At 46.4% G+C, this 21807-nt stretch overlaps 1 protein-coding gene across 1 annotated transcript in view; it reads right to left on the reverse strand.

Moving 5' to 3' along the window:
• The window catches only part of KHDC4 (KH domain containing 4, pre-mRNA splicing factor), a gene marked incomplete in the record, with an annotated part of 2214276 nt that overhangs the window by 9165 nt on the left and 2183304 nt on the right, over positions 1 to 21807 (reverse strand). Inside the window, 1 exon segment of the mRNA XM_044080154.1 lies at positions 2034 to 2125. Within this exon segment, the coding sequence (XP_043936089.1) occupies positions 2034 to 2125 (92 nt within the window).

Raw genomic sequence — 21807 nt, forward strand, 5'->3', positions numbered from 1 at the left:
GTCAGCCAATGTTTATTTCCCATGGTTCCAGGATGCCATCTGTACAGATTACACATGCAAATTAAAAATCCCTAATTATTAAAGCAACATTCTACTGTGCCATTTGTTGAGCTGGGATATCAACCTTGGGTCTTGTCTGCCACAACAAGACTTCTGGCAAATAACACTATTCCAGTATAATGAACACCAGTCTTGCATTTCTACTACAGTTAAAAATTCTAGAAGCTTAAAACAACACACCCTCTCTAAACAGCATTTTTCTGCATAAATTTAACATTAAGCATCTGAAGCCATGCAAACTTATATGAGAACATAAAACACACTAACGTTGTTCTCCAGCATCTGGACCCAATATGACACAACAAATGAAAGCAAACCTGCTTCTGTTATATCAGCATTAAATTCCAATCACCTTGGAGGCCCAGAAAGTATACAGTACGCATTTTCATAAAAAAGGCATGAACAATAATGTAGAGCCAACAACAAAAACTACTTGGAGAAAGCTAGACCTATAGTATGCATGCACAGACATGAAAGCGCGCACAATCTTTGACATCAGAAAATCAGAAGGCTGTGGCTTCTAACCCAACATCTTGCATCTGAATTCTAATTCCAATACTGATACTGCAGTGCAGCAAAAAGTGGTACTGACATCCATTACTTAGAAAAGTTTTACTAAGATCACATACGCCTTCCAAGAAAGCAGATCAGATGAAAGCTAAAGATACTATGCCATCTGACAAGCACCACATTTCCAACAGTACTGCACAAACGTTTCCTACATACTAGGAATACAAAATGTCTTTCTTGAAAAGCAGCCACAGGCTCCAAAGGCTCTACATGATCAACGCAAAAAAGGCAAGCTCAAACACACGCCCAGACTGTTCACTGCAGCCACATTAATTAGAAAAGTGTTTGTGACCTCTTAAAACCCAATAAAGCACGTGTTCAAAGGGGTGGTAGGAATTAAAATATCACAATAATTACTAACAAATTAAATACAGAAAACAAGAACTGCTTTATAGTTCGGTAAAACAATAAAACTACATTAAGTATTACTGAAAATGTACCACTACTTGCTTACCAAATAAGGTCAACGAAGTACATAAGTAGTAAAATCAGGGGGTATTTATCAAATAGCTATCCGAATCTTAAACTAAGTAGTCAAAAAGTGGCATACTTTTCACCATGGGCCAAGAAGAGTACATAAGTCAAGCGCTTCTGCTGGGAAAGGAGGACCCAATGAATTTCTACAACTGATAAGACTATGACTAAAAGCAAAAGTACAAAAGAATCAAGGAGGCAGACGTTTGTATGAATAACACTGAACAAGAGGTCCACATTAATCGAGGAAAAACAGTTTACCAAACAATTAAAAAATATATATACAAACATAAACATTAAAATCATTAATGACCCAAGGGGAAAAAATATTACTTGGATCTTCACCATAACACACCTACCCAGCAGCTTACTACAGTTAAAATCCTGCAAGCAAGCCAAAGCACAATTATTCCAAGCACCATCTGAAAAAACTCGTGCAGTTTATGGTACTCGTGAAGTGTTCAGTATCACCTTAAAAGTATTTTTTTAATATAAAATCTGGCACAAATGGGCAATTTTTATGAGGCTAAGACTATGCTATAAAAACAGAAGCTCCAAATTTAGGCTTTGGAACCACCAATCCAATTTTTGTGTCACAAATGATTCAAAATATTACAGATTAAGCCATTCACTGGTCAGTGAACAACTAGGGAGAATCTGCCAATTGCATAACAATTTTATGACTATAATCAACAGTAGTAAACAATGCACCAATATTAAAAGCCTGATTAAAAGTGGGCATATGCTTTTCAGATAACAATGAAACAGTCAGAGGACATGGGGGAGTTGAGCATTAAACCTGATGACTATCCAGTTAAGCATGCTCAGTGGAGGACTATTCAAACATGGATAATTAATAATCTAGGAAACCATCAACCTAACACAATCTCATCAAGTTCCTGACAGAAGTGGTTCTCTGATTTACTTACCCACACTGCCCGGCAAAGAACCTGAACCATTTCTATCTTCAGACTCCAATCTTACTCCATTCACTGGAAAGGATGGTGGTGGCATCAATTGTCTGAAAGGTCAGAAACGTTAGCAGAGTGACTGAAGTATACAAAACTACTTAATGATTACTTGAGACACTGACAAAATTATTAAGGAATTATTCCATATAGCTAAAATTGCACTTTTTTACTGAATCCTATAGTTAAAAGGTCAAACAGAAAATAACTTTGATCACTCAAGTAAGCATGCATCACGTTGTCCCTTACAGTATATACTGTACTAAATTGCACTGATGCAAGAATAACAACATTGAAAGTATCTTTAACATTGATGATATTCATGTGGAGGAAGCATCCTGAGCCAGGGGCTGAAAAATCACCTATATGGAGCAGTCAACCTTGGGAGTAAAGGGGCTGTGTGCATTGTCGCAAGCATTTCACTTCTCTGTGAACTTTCGTCCAGTTCATCTGTCCCCCCTGAAACGACAATGGAGATGCAATTGTCTGGGCATCTGATACAGCACCACGTAAGGGCTGGGCTTGTTTTAGGTAAAATATGCATGAAGACACTTTTCCCTTCTCAGTGTTTTTTTTTTTTTTTTAAATAAACCCTACACAAACACTGTAAGAGAAGAGAGGCACAAGAAATGCAGGGTGTGAAAATTGGGGCTTGGCACTGGGACCCCTACTGGTCTCCCCATTTATCAGTAATCTTGCAAACTCAAAAATATCAGTTGCATGCTGTACGCAAATTATATTGTGCTTACAAGATGACAAACCCCCCAGTAAACACTTACAAGAGGATTTTGCCCAGTTATGGAACTGGCTGACTACTATAATAGTTAATATCCAAAAAAATCTACTACCATAGCCTCTAAACATAAGGGATTCAGAAAGAATATCCATACCTTCAACTGAACTACAGAGCTATCAGAGGATTTATGCTAGGCAAGTTATCCTTTGTCAGAACTGAAAGTATCCTACAGAAATCTCCTACCTGCTTACTACTGAAGTTTAAGCATCAAAAGTAAAAAATGTCCTCATTCCACATCTAGAGTATGGCCTACCACTAATGTCAAAATTCTCAAATAAATATTGTAACCTTTCAAATACTTGAGAGCAAAATACTCAGATTAATTCATTTTCCATACAAGAGGGGACGATGTGATATACAGAAAACAAATGTTTACTGATGGAAAAATAGAACATTTTTTACCATGGAGCACAGTAATCAAGTCCACAGTATAACAGCTGCAAAGACTTCCCCCATGTAGTTTAGCACCATAAAAAAACTTTCACAACATTGTCTCTGTTGTATGTAATACTTTACCAGGCAAAACACAAAAAACTATTAAACCAATGCTTTTTTGAAAGTTCTTGAAAGCATACCTCATTAACAAATTTAAGTGCAGTTGTTATAGGGAACTAGGTTAGACAGTTATAGGAGTTGGCACCTAAGCTGTCCTGCTAAAAAACAATACTCAGCAACATGCAGCCATAATGGTGAACAGAGGCAACAATGTAAATATGTAAATAAAGAGGTGCTAGTACTCTTGTATATAATGCAATGATTTGTATAAACTACACTCAGAGTACAACTGAAGAAGATACTGAACTATATTAGAGCTAGTATGACTGTATACAATGCAGTGATGTGTTCAATGGGTCACACACAAACTAGGCTAACGACCACCACGGCCAACTCAATTGTGTCCCTATGTATGATGGGTGCTTATTAGGAGGAGATATGTTAGTTTGGAAGACGGGCCATTACTTCTTGCCTCTGTCTTTCAGAAACATGGGGAGCACACTGGGGGGTGAATTTCCAATTTCCCATCCATTGGTCAAGGGTACGCAAACAGGTTTAGGGATGGACTCTGCTTCACATGGATGAGAAGTCTGTTCCAGAGCATGGGGATCCTGTGAAAAAAGAAGTTATGCTCTTACCATAACATTCCATCTTTCTTGACTATCTTCATTCATTCTTTACTGTTGGGTTTAGATTCTGTCCTTGGAACTGACTCGGCCGTTGTATCAAGCTCACGCCAGCCAGAAACTCTCGAGCTAAAGCTACCCACAGTGCCTCTCGTCCCTTCCCTTCAGATAGTTTTGCCTGTAGAAATAAAAAGTGGAAACTTTGTCTAAGCAACTGCCCTACTACAAAATCAGGACTAGTTCCAAACCTCCAGGAGTCTTTGGAGGGTGGGATGTCAAGAATGAAGATCAACACAGATGGAACATTATGGTAAGAACATAACTTCTTTATCTGATGTCAGTCTTCATTCATTCTTGACTGCTGGAACAGAGTCCCTAGCTACTTTATGTCCAGGGTGGCCCTACGGAAGGATATTCCTGAGGATTATAGGGCCAAAGGACACACTTCCTCTGGAGACCACATCCAATTTGTAATGAGTGATAAGAGTATGAGTAGCAGCCCAAGTGGTTACTGCACAAATGTCATCCATAGAGGCTTCAGAGTGAAAGGCTACTGAAGTGGAAACTGATCTGGTAGAATAAGCCTCAACCTTGGTCGACAGGGTTAACTTATTTTGGTCATAAACAAAGGTGATGCAATCTCTCAACTATTTTGATAAGGTAACTTTGGAAATTGGTTTGCCCAGTCGAGTACCTGAAAAGGACAAGAACAATTAGTCCGATTTCCTAAACAATTTTGTTCTATCCAAGTAAAAACGTAATTGTCTCTGTACATCCAGCAAATGTAAACAATATTCTCCCTTGTTTGAGAAGTTTGGAAAGAAAATTGGTAGGTCTTCGGACTGATTAATATCAGAGTCCGATACAACTTTGGGTAAAAAAGCAGGGCTAGTTCTAAGTGATGCTCTCTCTGAAAAAAAAGATATGGAAGTTTCACACCCAAAGCCTGTAATTCTGATATTCTCCTGGCTGATCTAATGGCCACCAGGAAAGTACAGTTGCGTACACTTACCATAAATGTAGATGTTCGAGTGTATTCACTGTTGCAGTCATCACATTTGGGTTATCCCTGCCAGGGTAGTCCTCAGCCGGTCCGAATTCCAGAGGCTTAGTATTTCTGCGTCGGTTGCTGTCGCTTCAGGACTGACGTCAGGTCGTCAGTAGTATAAAGTAAGGTAGCCGATGCCATTACATCAGTTTTTCTTGCCCTAGCCTGTCAGAAACCCCAAGTGGGAGCCAGGGTTATGGTGGAAGAACCCACCAGTAGAAAGTAAATACCAAGGTGTCCCTTGTAAGGAAAGAAGAAAGAATAGGGGGAGGGAGGGAAACCAAGACTGCAACAGTGAATACACTCGAACATCTACATTTACGGTACGTGTACACAGCTGTACTATCCTCTTTGTGTTTCACTGTTGCAGTCATTACATTTGGGTTGATTCCCAAAGCTAAGGAAGGGAGAAGGAAGTCAGAGAGCGTTAGGACCAGCTAATAAGCCCTGCAAGACTGCAGTCACAAAACCAGCTCTGGATTTAGAAAAAATAGGCATGTGGTAATGCTTGGTGAAGGAATGTACAGAGCTCCAGGTAGCAGTACCCAAAGGAGGTGATTCCCTCTGACCCGACAGGGGAGTCAGAGCAGAGACTCCAGGAGCCGAGATACTGAAGGGGATACTGCGCTCTGACCCATTCTGAGCCGACAGCACCCACTCAGATCCAACCCTGAGGCTACAGCTCCGAGAGCTTGGATCTGACACACTCAATGGCTGCCAGTGAGGTACAAGGTACTATCGGCGCCGACCCCTCGACCCCAGGGGTCCTCAGATCCAGGGGCTCTGAAATGGTAGGCCGGATCGGAGAAGGAGTGATCGGCATAAAGAAAGGTTGTGAGCTCTCCCCTCCAGAGGGAGAGAGGGCAGCCAAGACCCCCATCTGAATTTGGGTGCGGATAAACCTCCACATCACCTTATCCATCTCTGCTTCACTTAGGTGGAGCGGGAGGATGACGCCACCGATCTAGAGTGCCAGTGAGGGAACACCTGTACGGGTGACCAGATCCTTGACTGCTCCTGCTCTGGGGAAAGCCTCGGAGTATGGAGCCAGGAAGATCCAGGCCTAGAAAAGGACAGTTGTGTACACTTGCCATAAATGTAGATGTTCGAGTGCATTCACTGTTGCAGTCCTCACATATGGGTTATCTGGTTCCTGGTAGCCCTCGGTCGGCCCAAATACCAGAGTCCTTGGTATATGATGTCGGCTGCCACCAGTTGTAAAACTGATGTCAGAATGTCAGGTATAAAGGGGAGGCAGCAGACGTCATTTCCTCAGTTTTTCTTGCCTTAACTGTCAGGAGCCCCCAAAAGAAGGCTAAGCCAGGAAGGTAGCACCCTGGAGACATGTCATACAAAATATAAAAATATATATAGTATGTGCCTTAGGAAAAAAGGGGGAATGGAGGGTGGGAAACCAGTACTGCAACAGTGAATACACTTGAACATCTACATTTATGGTAAATATACACAATTGTACTATGTTCTTCGTGTTTCACTGTTGCAGTCATCACATTTGGGTTGACTCTCAAAGCTGAGGAAAAGGGTGGAGGCAGTCAAGGAGACTAGGGGCTGGTTAGGATGCCCTGCAAGACTGCAGAGGCAAACCCTGCCCTGGAATTGGAGAAGATAGGCAGGTGATAATGTTTGGTAAAGGTGTGAACAGATGTCCAGGTAGCAGCCTCCAGGATGTCCCTGGTGGGGACTCCTCTGAGGAAAGCTGCAGAGGTGGAGGCTGCTCTGGTGGAGTGAGTCCTGACCCCCTTGGGGTGAGGCTTTCTGTGTTGCTTGTAGCAGAAATGGATACAGTGTGCTATCCATTTGGAAATGGTTTGTTTGGAGATGGCATTACCCTCTGCCCCTGCAGCAAAGCTAACCAGCAATTGATCAGACTTTCTGAAGGATTTAGTCCTGTCTAGATAGAATCTGAGCTGTCTGTGCACATCTAGGAAGTGCAGGATCCTTTCCCCCTTGATCTGTGGGTTATGGAAAAATGTGGGCAAATGAATGGACTAGTTGAGAGCCACACTGGACACCACTTAGGGCACGAAGGATGGGTTAGCCCTGAGAGATACCCTGTCAGCATGGACGACGGAGGGCTCCACAGCCATGAATGCTTGCAGCTCAGAGAAAAGTGATGGCCAGAAGGAAAATGTTTTCCAGGAGAGAAATTTTAGCTCTGCGGAAGACAATGGTTCAAAGAGGGGCAGGGTGAGCTTTTCCAACACAAGGTTAAGGTCCAAAGCTGGGATTGGTGCTCTTCTGGGTGGCCTTAAGTTGCTAGCCCCTCTTAGGAATTGTTTGATCAGAAGGTGTGAGAAAAGGGGCTGCTCAGTGGGGAAATGAGCAGAGATAGCAGAGGCATGACTTTTAATAGAGAAAAAAGAGAGACCACTGTGTAGCAGGGTCAGCTAAGTAATCCAGGATGAGAGGGAGGGAGGGCTGTGCCATACTGGCTCCCTTAGCCTGAATCCAGGTGCAGAACCTTTTCCATTTGTCAGCACAAGACTTTCTAATGCTAGGGCGTCTGGCCTCACATATAACACCTAGAACTTTTAGTTATGTACTTACCATAACTTCGGATGTATGGAATCCATCTCGCCTACATTCATGACAGATGGGTTCGGAGCCGATCCATCGGCTCCGACTCGGCAACTAATACACTAGCACGAAGTCTCTCATTGGCTGGGCTACTCCCTATCCCAGGATGCACTACACCTGCTTCCCCAGATCTTGTTTGTTCGCTTTCATACATCCATGCAAACACAGAAAAACTAGTAGTCACTATAACCAACTAAAGTTCTTCAAGAAAGAACGCCAAGAAAAAAGGGACTACAGCTCCTCTCCAAATGGAAGGGGGAAGGAGGGTGGGTACTTATTAATGTAGGCGAGATGGATCCCATACATCCGAAGTTATGGTAAGTACATAACTAAAAGATGTAATGGGATCCTATCTCGCCTACATTCATGACAGATGGGACAGCGTCCCTAGCACCTACATCCCGGGTGGCTCATTGGAAAACACTCCTGAGAACTGTGGAACCAAAGGAAGCTCTGCCTCGAGAAACCACATCCAATTTGTAATGAGAAATGAAAGTGTGCGGAGAAGTCCAGGTTGCTGCAGCACAAATATCATCTATTGATAACTTGGAGTGAAAAGCTACGGAAGTAGCCATTGCCCTGGTAGAATGAGCCTTGACTGGAAAGGGGAGGTCTTTGTTAGCCTGTGAATAAATAAAAATGATACAATCTTTAATCCATTTAGATATGGAGGTTTTTGTTACTGGTTGACCCAATTTGTTCACTGCAAAGGAAACAAACAATTGATTAGATTTCCGCGTTGGAGCGGTTCTATTCAAATAAAAACGCAGTTGTCTATGTAGGTCCAATTGATGCAAAGTATATTCTGCGTTATTAGAGAATTCTGGAAAAAAGACAGGGAGTTCTATAGTTTGTTGAATACAGAAAGAGGAGGCCACTTTTGGTATAAATGCAGGATTTAATTTCAATGAAACTCTATGCTTGTGAAAAATCAAATAGGGAGGATCAGAACAAAGAGCTTGAAGTTCTGAAACTCGCCTGGCAGACGTTATGGCTATTAAAAAGGCCGTTTTCCAAGACAGAAATTTTAAATCACAGGTAGCAGCTGGTTCGAAAGGACGGGCAGTTAAGGGCAGCAAGAACCACATTCAAATCCCAAGGGGGAACAGGATGAGATAAAGGAGGCCTAAGGAGCCAAGCCCCTTTAAGGAAAGCCTTACAAAGTTTGTGAGACATCAATGAAGGTTCAAAAGAAGCATGAAAATTAGAGATCGCCGCTAACTGAACCTTAATGGTAGAAACTGAAGAGCCCGACTGAAAAAGGGAGGCCAGAAAATTCAGAACCTCCGATACTGGTGCAGTGAGAGGATCCATACCCCGTTCTTGAGCCCAGAAGGCAAACCTTTTCCATTTACTGGAATAAAGTTTGATGGTGGAAGGTTTATGAGAAGAAGACAGTATGTGGACCACGTCCGGCGAAAGAGCATTGTCTCGGACTAAGGATGGAAGTGGAGTAACCATGCTGCCAACTTCAGGGACCTGAGAGACGGATGAAGCCGCCCTGACTGATGAGTCAACAGGTCTGGCACCGGATCCAGAAACCATGGACCTTCTATCGCATGCCTCTGTAGGAAAGGAAACCAAACTTGACGAGGCCAGTGCGGGCAATCAAAATCATCTCGCCTCCATGTAAATGGCCTTCTGTATCACCCTCGTAGGAAGGGGAACGGAGGGAAGGCGAGAGAAGACCGGGGGGCCAAATGTGAGTCAGAGCATCCCTGGGAATCTGTCCCTGAGAAGGAAACAGTGTGAAGAACTCTCTGCATTTCGCATTGTGAGGGCTGGCAAACAGGTCGCAGCAAGGAAGACCCCATCTGTCGAAGATTTTCGCAGCTATACCCTGGTTGAGGGACCACGTGGGGTAAAAGAATGGTCCTGCTTAATCTGTCCGCAATCACATTGGACTTTCCCGGTATGTGCGTTGCCATTAGAAAGCGGTTGGTAGCTACCGCCCAGTGCCAAAGTCTCATGGCTTCTCTGCATAGTGGGTAAGACCTGGTTCCACCTTGCTTGTTTATGTACCACACCACCGACATGTTGTCGGATAGGATAGTAATCGGGCCCTGTGGGAGAGCGTGATGGAGAGCTTGGAGTACCAATAGTACCGCTCTCATCTCCAGGACATTGATATGCAAATGCGTTTCCTGGATCTGCCATGTGCCTTGGACCGACCTGTCCAGGTAATGACCCCCCCACCCTACCGTCCGTAGTCACAGTGGCAACGGGACGTTGAGGTATGAAGGGTCGCCCCTGGTCGAGATTTGATTGGAGAAGCCACCAATGCAGATCTCGACGGCAACTTTCCGTGATTATGATTAAGTGGTTCAAGGGAAGTTCCTGATAAGACCATTGAACCGACAGTAGCCATTGTAAAATTCGCATGTGAAGTCTGGCCAAGGGAACTAAAAGTATGGTCGACGCCATCGAGCCCAACAGTTGTAGGATCTGATGGGCCGGGGCTCTTTGTAGGGGAGACAGGATTTGACTTGATCTTGTAAGACCTGAATTCTTGCTGCCGGTAAAAGGCGCATTCTTTTTGTGTCTAAGTCTGCGCCTATGAAAGTAATACGCTGAGATGGCTGTAGTACAGATTTTTGCAAATTGAACGTGATCCCCAAGAAACGGCCCAAGGTGAACGTGGCTCTGAGCGCTTGGAGTAGTAGATGCTCGGAGGTGGCAGTAAGGAGACAGTCGCCTAGATAAGGAAACACCTGGAATCCCAGACTTCTCAGGTGAGCAGTTACCACTGCCAGACACTTGGTGAACACCCTGGGGTGAGACCAAAGGGCAGTGCTCGGAATTGGAAATGACTGACTCGAGGCGGAAGCGTAAATGTCTCCTGGACTCTTGAGCTATGGGAATGTGATAGTAAGCGTCCTGGAGATCTATGGAGCACATCCATGCATCTTTTCCAGCAAAGGAAGAATAGATTGAAGAGTGACCATTCGAATTTGGACTTCTTTACAAACGATTCAATGAGCTGAGGTCCAAAATGGGCCTGAAGTCCCCTGTCTTTTGGTACCAAAAATAATTTTGAGTAAGTTCCTGATCCGATCTGGTCGATGGGGACAGGCTGGATGGCTCTTTTCTAGCAGCTTTGAAACCTCTAATGCTGCCTGATCCCACTGACTGGGTGGTACGTCCGGGATTTCTTAAAGAAAGGGGGTTTGTTGAAGGATGATATAACCTCCGGTAATGCGAAGCACCCACTGATCGCTTGTTATGGATTCCCAAGCTTGTGGGTGCGCCAAGAAGCAACCCCGACTGGCTCGGAGTTGCACAGTCGGGCAACAACTCAGGAACGCTGGTTGTATGAAGAACCACGAAAGGAATCGCGGTCTCCATAGTTACGGGGCCTCTGCCACCTCTGGGCGGCGTCTTCCAAAATCCCCTGCCTCTGGAGGGGAATCACTGGGTGGAGTAGGGAAAGACTTCTGAGATTTTCTAAACCACATTTTCCTCCTCTCCCAGCCTTGGGGTAAGGCCTAGAAGGAGCGGAAAATCGGGCCCCAACGGCAGTCAAAGTCTTGCCCTCCTGCTCGCACCGAGTTAGTGTGTCCTTCACCTTGGGTCCAAACAAAGATGACCCATCAAAGGGCGTCGGCGAAGGAAGACTTGAAGGCCTCCGAACGAACACAAGCGTAACCAGGCTTGTCTCCTGAGGGCAACGCCTGTTCCTCAGCTTACTCGCCCCTTCGGCTGCATATGAAATGAGCCTCATGGACGAGTTAACAATAGAAAAGAGGGTAGTCATCTGTGCGCCAACAGTCGAGGCCAGCGCCTCAGGTAGGTTACCAACAAGAGAGTCATTTAGCTCTTTGAGAAGATCCCTTTGGAGCCTCGTAAAATGACATAAGTAGTTCAGCGACCGTAAGGCAAAGGCTGCTGAAGAGAGGGTACGCTTCCGCACCTATCCATGCTCCTAGAATCCTTATTAGGAGGATGAATAGACGCCGAAGCCCCTGCCACGTCCTGCTGTGTGGCAGAAGCCACCACCAAAGCATCTACAGGCACACCCTTTGTGAGAAACTCCTTCTGGGGCTGACAAAATTTATTGGGCCTCGCAGGCACCGGTTCCACAGAATCAGGGTGTTCCCACGCCCTTCGAGAAACCAAATCAAGGAGTTCATCAAAGGGCGGAGACACCCAGCGGAAGGCTGGGCCCCAAAGGCCTTGAGGAAGACTGACTCCTCAGCTGAAGGGGTTTTGGCTTGCCAGTCACCTCTCTGTCTCAGAATCTCCAAGATGTCTGAGAAGGAGATATCATCCGAAGATGATTTGGGAGACCCTTCTGCATCATCGAGGTCAGTATCCGATGTAACAGACTCATCTTGGGAGTCTACGTGCTTCCTCTTACACAATTTCTTCCTTGGTGGTTCGTCCGAAGCAGATTCGGACGGACCACCCGGAAGAAGGGAACCGCCGATGGGGGTATCCTCAGGCCCTGGGGCCCCACTGCCGGGGGGCTGCAACACAACAGAGGCACCAGTCTCCAATTCTAGGGACGGTGAGGTAGAATCTTGTTGAACCGGCAAAGACATGGCCAGCGCGCTCCTCATGACCTCAAAGGCCGGACCTCCAGAATCCAAGGAGGTCGCTGGTCTAGAGGCCACGATGGCACCAGGAATTCCAGCAGCCGATGCTCCAAGAGGAAGACTAGGTACCGAAGCACCCAAACCTAAAGTGTTCCCTTCGGCTCCGGCTGAAGAAGTCGCAGTGCCAAACCCTGAACCGGAGGACAGGGTAGGAAGCACAGTCGGAACCAAGAGTCCTGTAAGGGGTCTCTGCTCCGACAGTATGGCTCCACATTGCTCCACCACCACCGGCTCCAACGGCTCCGAAGAGGTTGGAGGAGGAATCAAATGTGTTGGAGGAGGGATCAGCTCCGAAGCAAACTGTGCTGGAGCAGAGACCATTTTAGTAAACACTGGAGATTGGAATAGCCTCTGTAAAACCCTATCCAGGTCCGAATCTGAAAGTCTCGAGGATTTAGAGGAGGTAGACAATCGAGAAGACTTTGCTCTCGGCTCCGAGAGAGAAGGGAACCGGCTCTGAAACGGCTCCAATGCTATCGGCGCCGACTCCACCACAGCATGGACCACCATCGGCACCGAAGGAGCCTTCTTCGGAGCCGAGGGGGAAGAGTCTGAGCTGCACACTTGCACCGCCCGGCCATTGGAACCGATGGAGGTGATTCACCTCGATACTCCCACTTGCGGCTCCGAAGGCAATGGAGCCGAAGTAGGAGGTATCGAGGCAGACTTCACCCTCGGCCCCAAGTCAGTAGAGCCGAGGAAGAAGAGGTCAATTTTGTCTTTTTAGAAGTCGGCTCCGACGGACTTGTCGGAGCCGATGATCTTTTCTTTTTGGAAGCAACAGGTGGATCTAAGGCTTCCTCAAAAGAAGGTTTAATAAGCCCTTTCAATATCAACTTGTTCTTGCGTTCTTGAAGAACTCTAGCGGAGAACGCATGACAGACGCTACAAGTCTCTTGCAGATGTTTCGGCCCCAAACAATAAACACAGACTGAATGACTGTCTGTAATGGACATCTTGTAATTGCACCGAGTGCATTTTTTAAAACCTGACTTTTGTTCCTTAGACATGATACAAGCCAGAACAAGTAAAGAACTCTATGGAAATCTTACTCAACAAGTATAGCACTATACACAAAAAAGCGCCAACTGAAAGGCGCGAGACACTCTGGCGCGAGTACCGGTGAAAGTTTACCTCACAACAATTGGAAAGTTAAACGGCCCAAATCCCTCTAATTTAAACGGGCTTTGCCCGAAAAACAACTAACCAAAAGTTAATTAAACCTAATAGCACTCAAAGGTAGGGCAAAGGCCGTCTAACTTAAATGGGCCTTGCCCGACAGAATAAATCAAATTTTTGGAAACACTCAAGCACTCCAACAAAAACTTAAGAAATAGAAAGCAATAGCTGTTAAAACAGCTGTTTGGTTAATATAGACAAAAAAATTCCCTAGGTCAAGGACCAATAAGGTAAAAAGAACCACTTAGCTCCAGCCAAGTCGAGACCACGTCCAGCTTGTTAAGCGGCAAACGAGATCTGGGGAAGCAGGTGTAGTGCATCCTGGGATAGGGAGTAGCCCAGCCAATGAGAGACTTTGTGCTAGTGTATTAGTTGCAGAGTCGGAGCCGATGGATCGGCTCCGAACCCATCTGTCATGAATGTAGGCGAGATAGGATCCCATTACATCCTGTTTACGGAGGTTGGCAGATTGATCGGGGGGGGGGGGTTAGGGAATAAGCCAAGCTGTCAAATTGAGGGTCTGCAATTTTGGATGCATGAATTCTCCTTCCCTCTGGGTCAGGAGGGTTGGAATCTGAGTTAGATGCCATGGTGGTAGTGGGGACAGGCTGCGCAGCAGTGGGTACCAGTGCTGGCGAGGCCAGTCTGAAGCAATAAGAATTGTCCTTGGTTTTTCCTCCTTTATTTTGAGCAGTACCCTGGGGATGAGAGGTAGTGGAGGAAAGGCACAGACTGATAGACTGACCTGGGGAAGGACAGAGCATCCACTTTCCAAGCCATGCAGTGATGGTCCCTGGTGCAGAACTTGGTGAGCTGATGGTTGGTGTGGGAGGCAAAGAGGTTGACCTTCGGGGTGCCCCATTTCTGAGTTATTAGGGTGAAGGTTCTTTTGTCAAGCTGCCACTCGTGTTGGTCCAGAAGACATCTGCTTAAATGGTCTGCCAGAGAGTTTAGAGAACCTGGCAGGAACTGTGCTAACAGGTGGAGATGCATGGCAGAGGCTGTGTGCCAAAGGGTCATGGGCAGCCTGCATAGAGAGTAGGAGAGCACCCCTCCCTGCTTGTTGATATACCACATCACAGTGATGTCTGTTTTGCTCAGGAGAGCCCCTGGGTAGAGAAGGGGCTTGAAAGTGGTCAAGGTGTGCTGCACAGGTATCATCTCTTTTTGGCTGATGTGCAGATGGATATGCTGTGGGCTCCATTGGCCCTGTATGCACCTGCCGTCCAGGTGTGCACCCCAGGCACAGTCTGATGCATCTGTGGTGAGGGTCTGGGCGGCGGTGGGGAGTGGAGTGGTGGTGAGAAATGTAGTCCCTTGTTGTAGGAGCATGCTGTTGCCCACTCAAAAAAATCTTTTCTGAGGCAAGGTATCATGGGTATGTGAGTCTCCAGGTCGTGAGAGTGCTGACACCAAAGGCTTTTTAGGTACCACTGAAGTTTTCTCATATGCAGTCTGGCATATGGAATGAGTAGAAAGCAAGACGTCATGAACCCCAGAGCTTGCAGGATTTTCCTTGCAGATAACTAGGGTCTGTCTGCGGGCTAGTCGAAAGAAGTAGGCTGCCAGGAAAGTTTGCTTTTCTGGTGTAAAGAATGCCATCTGGGATGCTGTGTCCAGGTTTGCTCCCAGGAATATAATCCTTTGGGTGGGTACCTGTTTGGATTTCTTTTCGTTGATTGTGTACCCTAGGGAGGTTAGTAGGGACTTTACAAAGGCCAGGTGCTTGAGCAGCTTTTCCTGGCTGTCTGCCTGAATTAGGCAGTCTACGTATGGGTAAATCTGGATATTCCTTTGTCTGCAAAAGGCAATGGCCAGAGCCAGACATTTTGTGAAAACTCTGGGAGCAGTAGATAAGCTAAAGGGAAATGCAGAGATCCTGCCCCGAAATGGAGATATTTCCTGCATGATTCCCTGACAGGAATGTAGAGGTAGGCCTCAAGTCTAGGGTGGGTAGCCAAGCATCCTTGTAGAGCATGGGTAGCAGCTGCTGGAGGGTGAGCATTTTGGCATCACCAGGAAGGTGTTTAGAATGGATAGATTGAGAATGGGGCACCAGGTGCCCTCTTTTCTGGGTACCAGAAAAAGTCTGGAGTAGAAACGTTGGCCTTTCTGTTCTGCAGGAACGTGCTCTATTGCCCTGAGAGAGCAGGGAAAGGACTTGCTTTTGCACCTCTGCCCACTGGTTTGGAGGTAGATCTGGGACCCTTTTGAAGGTTGGAAGGGTGTGGAAAGAAAATTTGTATCCCTGAGACACTATGTTGAGAACCCAGCGGTCGTTGGTAAAAGTGACCCAGGTGTTTGCGTGAAAGGATAGTTTGCCTCCTAGGGGTAAGTGAAGGTGGGCAGAGGGAGGGGGTAGTGGAGGAGAGTCATTGTGAGTTCTTACCATGAGGGGATGGCTTAGAACTCCCTGTTTTTGAAGGGGAGGAAGTCCACTGTTTAGATCTCTGCATTCCCAGTGGCTGCTGTCTGGGGGGGGGGGGGGTTTGCTTCTATGGGGTCTGGGCTGAAATGACCTGGTGGAAGCAGGAAAGGACCAGTGCTTGGAGGGGCAATGCCTGCTGAACCTGGGTGGCTGGACCTGTAAGAAATCCTTAACCGTCTGCATAGATTTTGCTTTTTCTTCGATCTTTTTTAAGACCTCTTCTGCCTTAGTGCCAAATAAGTTGTCTTTGTGCAAGGGGACATACAACAATTTAGATTTTAACATGGTCTGGCAAAGGCTGTTCCTTAAGCTATGCATGCCTTCTAAGGACAGAACCAGTGACTGCTGCCCTGCAAGAAGCTTCTAGGGCGTCAAAACCACAGTGCAAGGTGTGTTTAGTTACTTGACTTGCAGAATGCATTAACTTTTGTAACTCTCTGGATTCTGCACAAGCAGGAAAGGAAGACATTTTTTGTTTGAGGAGTTCCAGGGTATGTTGCTGAAATTTTAGCATATGGAACTGGCAATTTAGTGCTCTAATAGCAAGAGTAGCAGAGGTGTATACTTCTAGTGCTCGTGAATCCCTATCTGAGGGGGTGGGATTCTTAGCAGAGGTTACTTTAATTCCTTTAGTCCCTTGAGAAATTAATTACTCGGGGTCACCAGTACGATTTTTAAAAAGAAATTTGTGAGAGTCAGGGACTCTTAATACCAGTCTGGTTTTCTGGGTGCAGGAGGGAGGGTACATCTTCCAACATCCAGGACTGGGGGAATGGTGAGGGGTCTGTGCTGTGGAAGATCTAAGAATTCCCTGAGTCACTTTTTAGACTGAGGGTAGTCCTCACATTCCCACTGGAAATGCTCCCTTAAGGTATGAAGGGTTCCCCAAATGAAAATTCCTCTGGGGAGAGGCTGAAGGAATGGATTCCTCTGCATCAGAATCCTCATAAGCAGAGAGGGGTTGCATGCTTTCATATTCAGATGCATCAGAGTCATCAGACTCCTGTTCAGACAAAACTACAGGGGACAGATCGCTTTCTTTTGGAAGGGGTAGCTTGGCTTCCCCTGATCAGCATGATAAGGGTCTTCCACCATTTTAAGCATTTGAGACTTAGGCAAGGAAGCAGGTGCCTGAGATTTGGTCGGTTTCTTGGGTATGGTTCGTACCCTGAGCCTAAGAGAATCGGTAGTTTTCGAAAGAACGGTAGACATGAAAGAAGTCGTCGGTTTGTGTCGAGAATCAGTAGTGCAAAGGACTTCCTTGGAAGCCGGTGCCTGCTCAGTGGCTCCAGAACTATCTAAAGGAGAGACAACCGCAGGATCCTTAGTCGAAGAGTTTTGTGGCATAACGGACTATGAAAGGGTCTCTGTAGCGGCCTGCGAATCCAAGGAAGCGAGCATCAGGGGCTCCAAAAGCGCCTGAGGATGGTAGAACTGACTACTAGCTTAACGGAAGCGTCATCGGCAGGTTTGGACCTGAGCGGTCCGTCTTTATCTTTACTTTTTTTGGAAGATTGGCTGTTGGATGGCTTACCGAAGCCATATCTGAATTCAAGGACTGTAAGCGAAAACATCTAGCTACAATTAGGGCCCAACGACATATAGTTCTGGCATTGAACAAAGCACAAAAGCAACAGCAGGGAACGTCATGGTCTGGGTCTAAGCAAGTGACGCAGTAAGAATGAAAGTCTCGGTGTGGTATTTACTTTCCACAGGAGAGACAATTGTTAACTTTTTCTGACATCAGTTACTGCAAGAAAAAAGGATCCCCAATGGGGTACTTAGCTTTAGAAGACTTCAGCTTCAGTTCAGAAGATGAAACTCAGGTAGCAGCCAACCGGCACTCGTGCGAATTACTTCTGCTTCAGGCTCCGTGGCAAGAAAGACTGATGTAATGGCGTCGGCTGCATTACTTTATACTACTGATGACCTGACGCCAGTCCTGAAGCAACAGCAACCGATGCAAAAATACTAAGCCTCTAGTATTCGGGTCGCCGAGGGCTACCCTGGCAGGGATAACCCAAATATGATGACTGCAACAGTGAAACACAAAGAACATCAGGGTCTTATCTAATATCACAGGTGGCTGCTGGCTCAAAGGACTGACAAATCAAACTTTGCAAAATTAATGTTAAATTTCAAGGTTCAATTTGTTCTTTAAAAGGTGGTTTCAAATGTATAACTCCTTTTGGGAAGGTTTTGCAAAGGAGAGGACACATTAAGGAAAGGTCACTGAAGCCATTATGGAAATCTGAAATAGCAGCTAAATTAACTCTAATGGTAGAAGCTGAGGCTCCTGACTGGAATATAGTTGATAAATATTCTAATACCCTATTAATAGAGGCTGAAAAAGAGTCAATTCCTTTTCTGCGAGAACAAAGCACAAATCTGTTCCATTTACTAAGATAAAGTTTTCTGGTGGGTGGTTTATGAGAAGCCAGAAGTATCTTTTGTACTGGGGAAGATGGATTATTTTGCCTGGCAATTACTGGAAGTGGAGGCACCAAGCAGTCAGCTTAAGACTTTGTACACTGGGATGGACCAGCCCCTGCAGATGAGATAACAGGTCTGGAGTTGGGTCCAGAGTCCACGGATGGTGAACTAGGTTAGGCCAGAGAAAGGGGAACCAGATTTGGCGGGACCAATAAGGTGCAATGAGGATCACTTTGCTTCTCAATCGTTGGGGTTTCTTCAAGAACTGGGGAATTCAGGCGGAAAGGAGGAAAACCATAGAGCAGTCCTGGGGCCAATTGTGTAGGAGAACATATCTTGGGGAGACAAGTTACAGTACCTGCTGCATTTATAGTTTACGGGAGATGCAGACAGGTCGTAGCAAGGCTGACCCCATCGATGAATGATCTTCGTTGCTACATTGGGATTGAGAGACCACTTGTGAGGCAGGAGGATGCATCTGCTCAGTTTGTCTGCAATCACGTTGGAATTCCCCGGAATGTGTGTTGCTATCAGAAAGCGGTTGGAGGAGACCACCCATTGCCACACTCTTAGGGCTTCCTGACATAAATGGTAGGACCTGGTTCCTCCATGTTTGTTGATGCACCAGACCACCGATATGTTGTCTGACCGGATAGCAATTGTCCCTGAAGGAAGGGCAGATTGAAATGCTTGCAACACTAAAAGCACCGTCCTCAGTTTTAGGACGTTGATATGCAAATTGGCCTCTAAGGGTGACCAAGTGCCTTGGACCATCTTTCCCTGAAAATGACCCCCTCACCCCATCAGGGATGCATCCGTGGTCACTACGGCCTTGGGCTGAGAGAGTGAAAAGGGGCAACTCCATCATTGCTCTTCTGGCTTCATCCACCAATTTAGATCCTGCTTGCATCAGTTGGTTATGCGGACTGGGTAGGACACTGGATGCGTTAACAGAGACCATTGCGAAGCCAGGAGCCACTGAAGCAGCCTCATATGGTACCTCGCCAGAAGAACTAAGGTGATTGTCGCTGCCATGGACCCCAGGAGTTGTAAGACTAAACAAACCAGGACTTATTGGTCTTGAGTGACTATCACTTGAAGCTGTGACCTCAACCTCTGCAGTCTGAAGAGGCAGAGCAGCCACACAGGATTTCATGTTGAATGTTGCTCCTATGAATTCTATGTCTTGTGTGAGTGACTGCTTTGACTTTTCCCTGTTTATTGAAATGCCTAAGAACTCTGCAAGCTTTAGAACGGAGTACAAGGCATGAAGCAGAAGATGCTTGGTGGGGGCAGAGAGGAGCCAGTCTTCTAAATACAGAAACACACGGAATCCTTGTAGCCTTAAATGAGCTGCTACTACTACCATGCATTTGGTGAACACCATGGGGGCTGTGGTGAGACCAAAGGGCAGTGCTCAAAATTGGTAATAACTGGCTCGCAGCTGGAAGAGGAGGTATCTTCTGGAGTGCTCGTCTATTTTTATGTGGTAATATGCATTCTGAAGATCTACAGAGCACATCCAATCATCTTTCTCCAGAAATGGAAGAGTAAACTGCACCTTGACCATCCGGAATTTTGTCCGATCAAACTTGTTCCAAGACACTGAGGTCTAGAATTGGCCTCCAGTCCCCTGCCTTTTTTGGCACTAAATAATCTTGAGTAAAATCTGGATCCTATTTGGTCTGGTGGAACTGTTTGGATTACTCTTTTTTTGAAGCAGCTTTTGAATCTCTTGTGCTGCTGTATCCCTCTGACTGGGTGGAACGCCGGGGAGTCGCCTTTGTGGTCTTGGATAAAGATCAAAGGGGATATGGTAACCTCTGGTAATTACCGTCTGCACTCGGGAATCTGATGTTATTGAGTACCAGGCTAAGTGGTGCAGACAGAATCTTCCCCTGACTGCCTCCAGAGGTAGGAAATCGGGACGCTACTAAGGAGCACTGGTAGGGTTGTCCGTAGAAAGAATCTCTGGAACCCTGATTACGCGGGCCCCCTCTGCCACAGGAGGGGCATCTTCCTGAAGAGTTCCCCCCTCTGCCCCAGGGGGGAAACTCACCACGTGTGTCCTGTAAAGGCCCTTTGGACTTTCTGAACCACATCTTCCCACTCCTCTGACTCCTGGAATAAGGTAATTGAGCAGAAAAATGCACACTCATAGTAGAAAGGGTATTTCAGTCCTTTTCACACCTGGCTAATGTGTCTCTGACTTTTGGACCAAACAACGAGGTAGCATCAACTGGAGAGTTGACAAAGGAAGACATGAAAGGGTACGCAAAGTCACAAGTGCATCTAGGCATGATGCCTAATGGCAACGCCTGTACCCACTGCCCTGGCCATCCCTTCGGCTGTGTGAGCAATAAGCCACATGGATGAGTTAGATACTGATTGTAGGGATGGAAGCTGGGAGGCAACCTTATCGTGTACCTCATCAGACACTGCCCCTGCCAAGGTCCCCTAGAGCTCAGGGATCAGGTCCCTTTGAAGACTGGTAAAATGTGCCAAGAAATTCAATGATCGTATGGCAAAGGTGGTTGAAGCATAGACCCAATTCCCGAATCTATCATCCAAGACTCTCAGTTCGTGGGCTGGACAGCTGGACTCTCCTCTGAGATCCTTCTTTATGGCAGCCTCCACCACCAAAGCATCTACCGCTAATCCTTTAGACCAATGGGGTTGATCTTTTGGTGCACACAGAATTTTGTCCGGTCTCCGAGGAATTGGTTCTATAGCATCTGGGGCCCTCCAAGCACGCTGCACGATGAACTTGACCAATTCATCGGCAGGTGGGTTCACCCAAGAAGTAGAAGGTCAGGGACGAAAAGCCTGCAAGAAGACAGATTCCTCGAAGGAAGGGATGGTGGGCTTCCAATCACCCCCCCCCCCGTTTCAAGATTTCCAGGATGTCTAAGGAGGAGACATCTTTGGTGGGGTGACCACGGGGACCCTTCCCCTTCATTGTAGTCTGTATCCTCAGTGACAGATTCTTTCAGAGAATCTAGGTACTTCCTCTTGTACGATCTCTTACGGGGTAGCTCCTCAGAGGGAAGGTCTGAGAAGGTCTCAGAAGAGAGGGTACCCTGCAGCAGGGTGTCTTGCTGCTCTTGTGCCCGCTGCCCATATGTAGTAGATTGTGACAGCTGCGAGCCAGAGGATATATAGATGTGACACACTGACGTGGATGGTGCCAATTGTGAGCCTGCTGAGGCGAGAACTCTCTCCATAATCTGAAAGACAGGCCCACCTGAAGAGGGATGAGAGCCCGGAATCGAGAAAGACAACCTCGGAATCGGGATCACACCCTGCTCTGACAAGCCCACCTCCAGAGAACGAGCCCCGAGAGGACTTTGAAACTGTCAAAGCACCCAGAAACGTAAACGGTGCCATGGAGAGAAAAAATAAATAAATAAATTCAGCAAACTAGGGATCCTGGAGCTAGCAGCCAAGTCACGGTCCCATGGGTGGGTCAGCTCCTTCTGAGTCGAGGACCACAGAGTTGGTTCCATCACCAAGGTGAGACAAAGCAACGGTACCAAA

The sequence above is a fragment of the Protopterus annectens genome, chromosome 8.part0, assembly GCF_019279795.1.
Source record: "Protopterus annectens isolate FY-2018-M chromosome 8.part0, PAN1.0, whole genome shotgun sequence".
In the NCBI taxonomy this organism is placed as follows: domain Eukaryota; kingdom Metazoa; phylum Chordata; order Ceratodontiformes; family Protopteridae; genus Protopterus; species Protopterus annectens.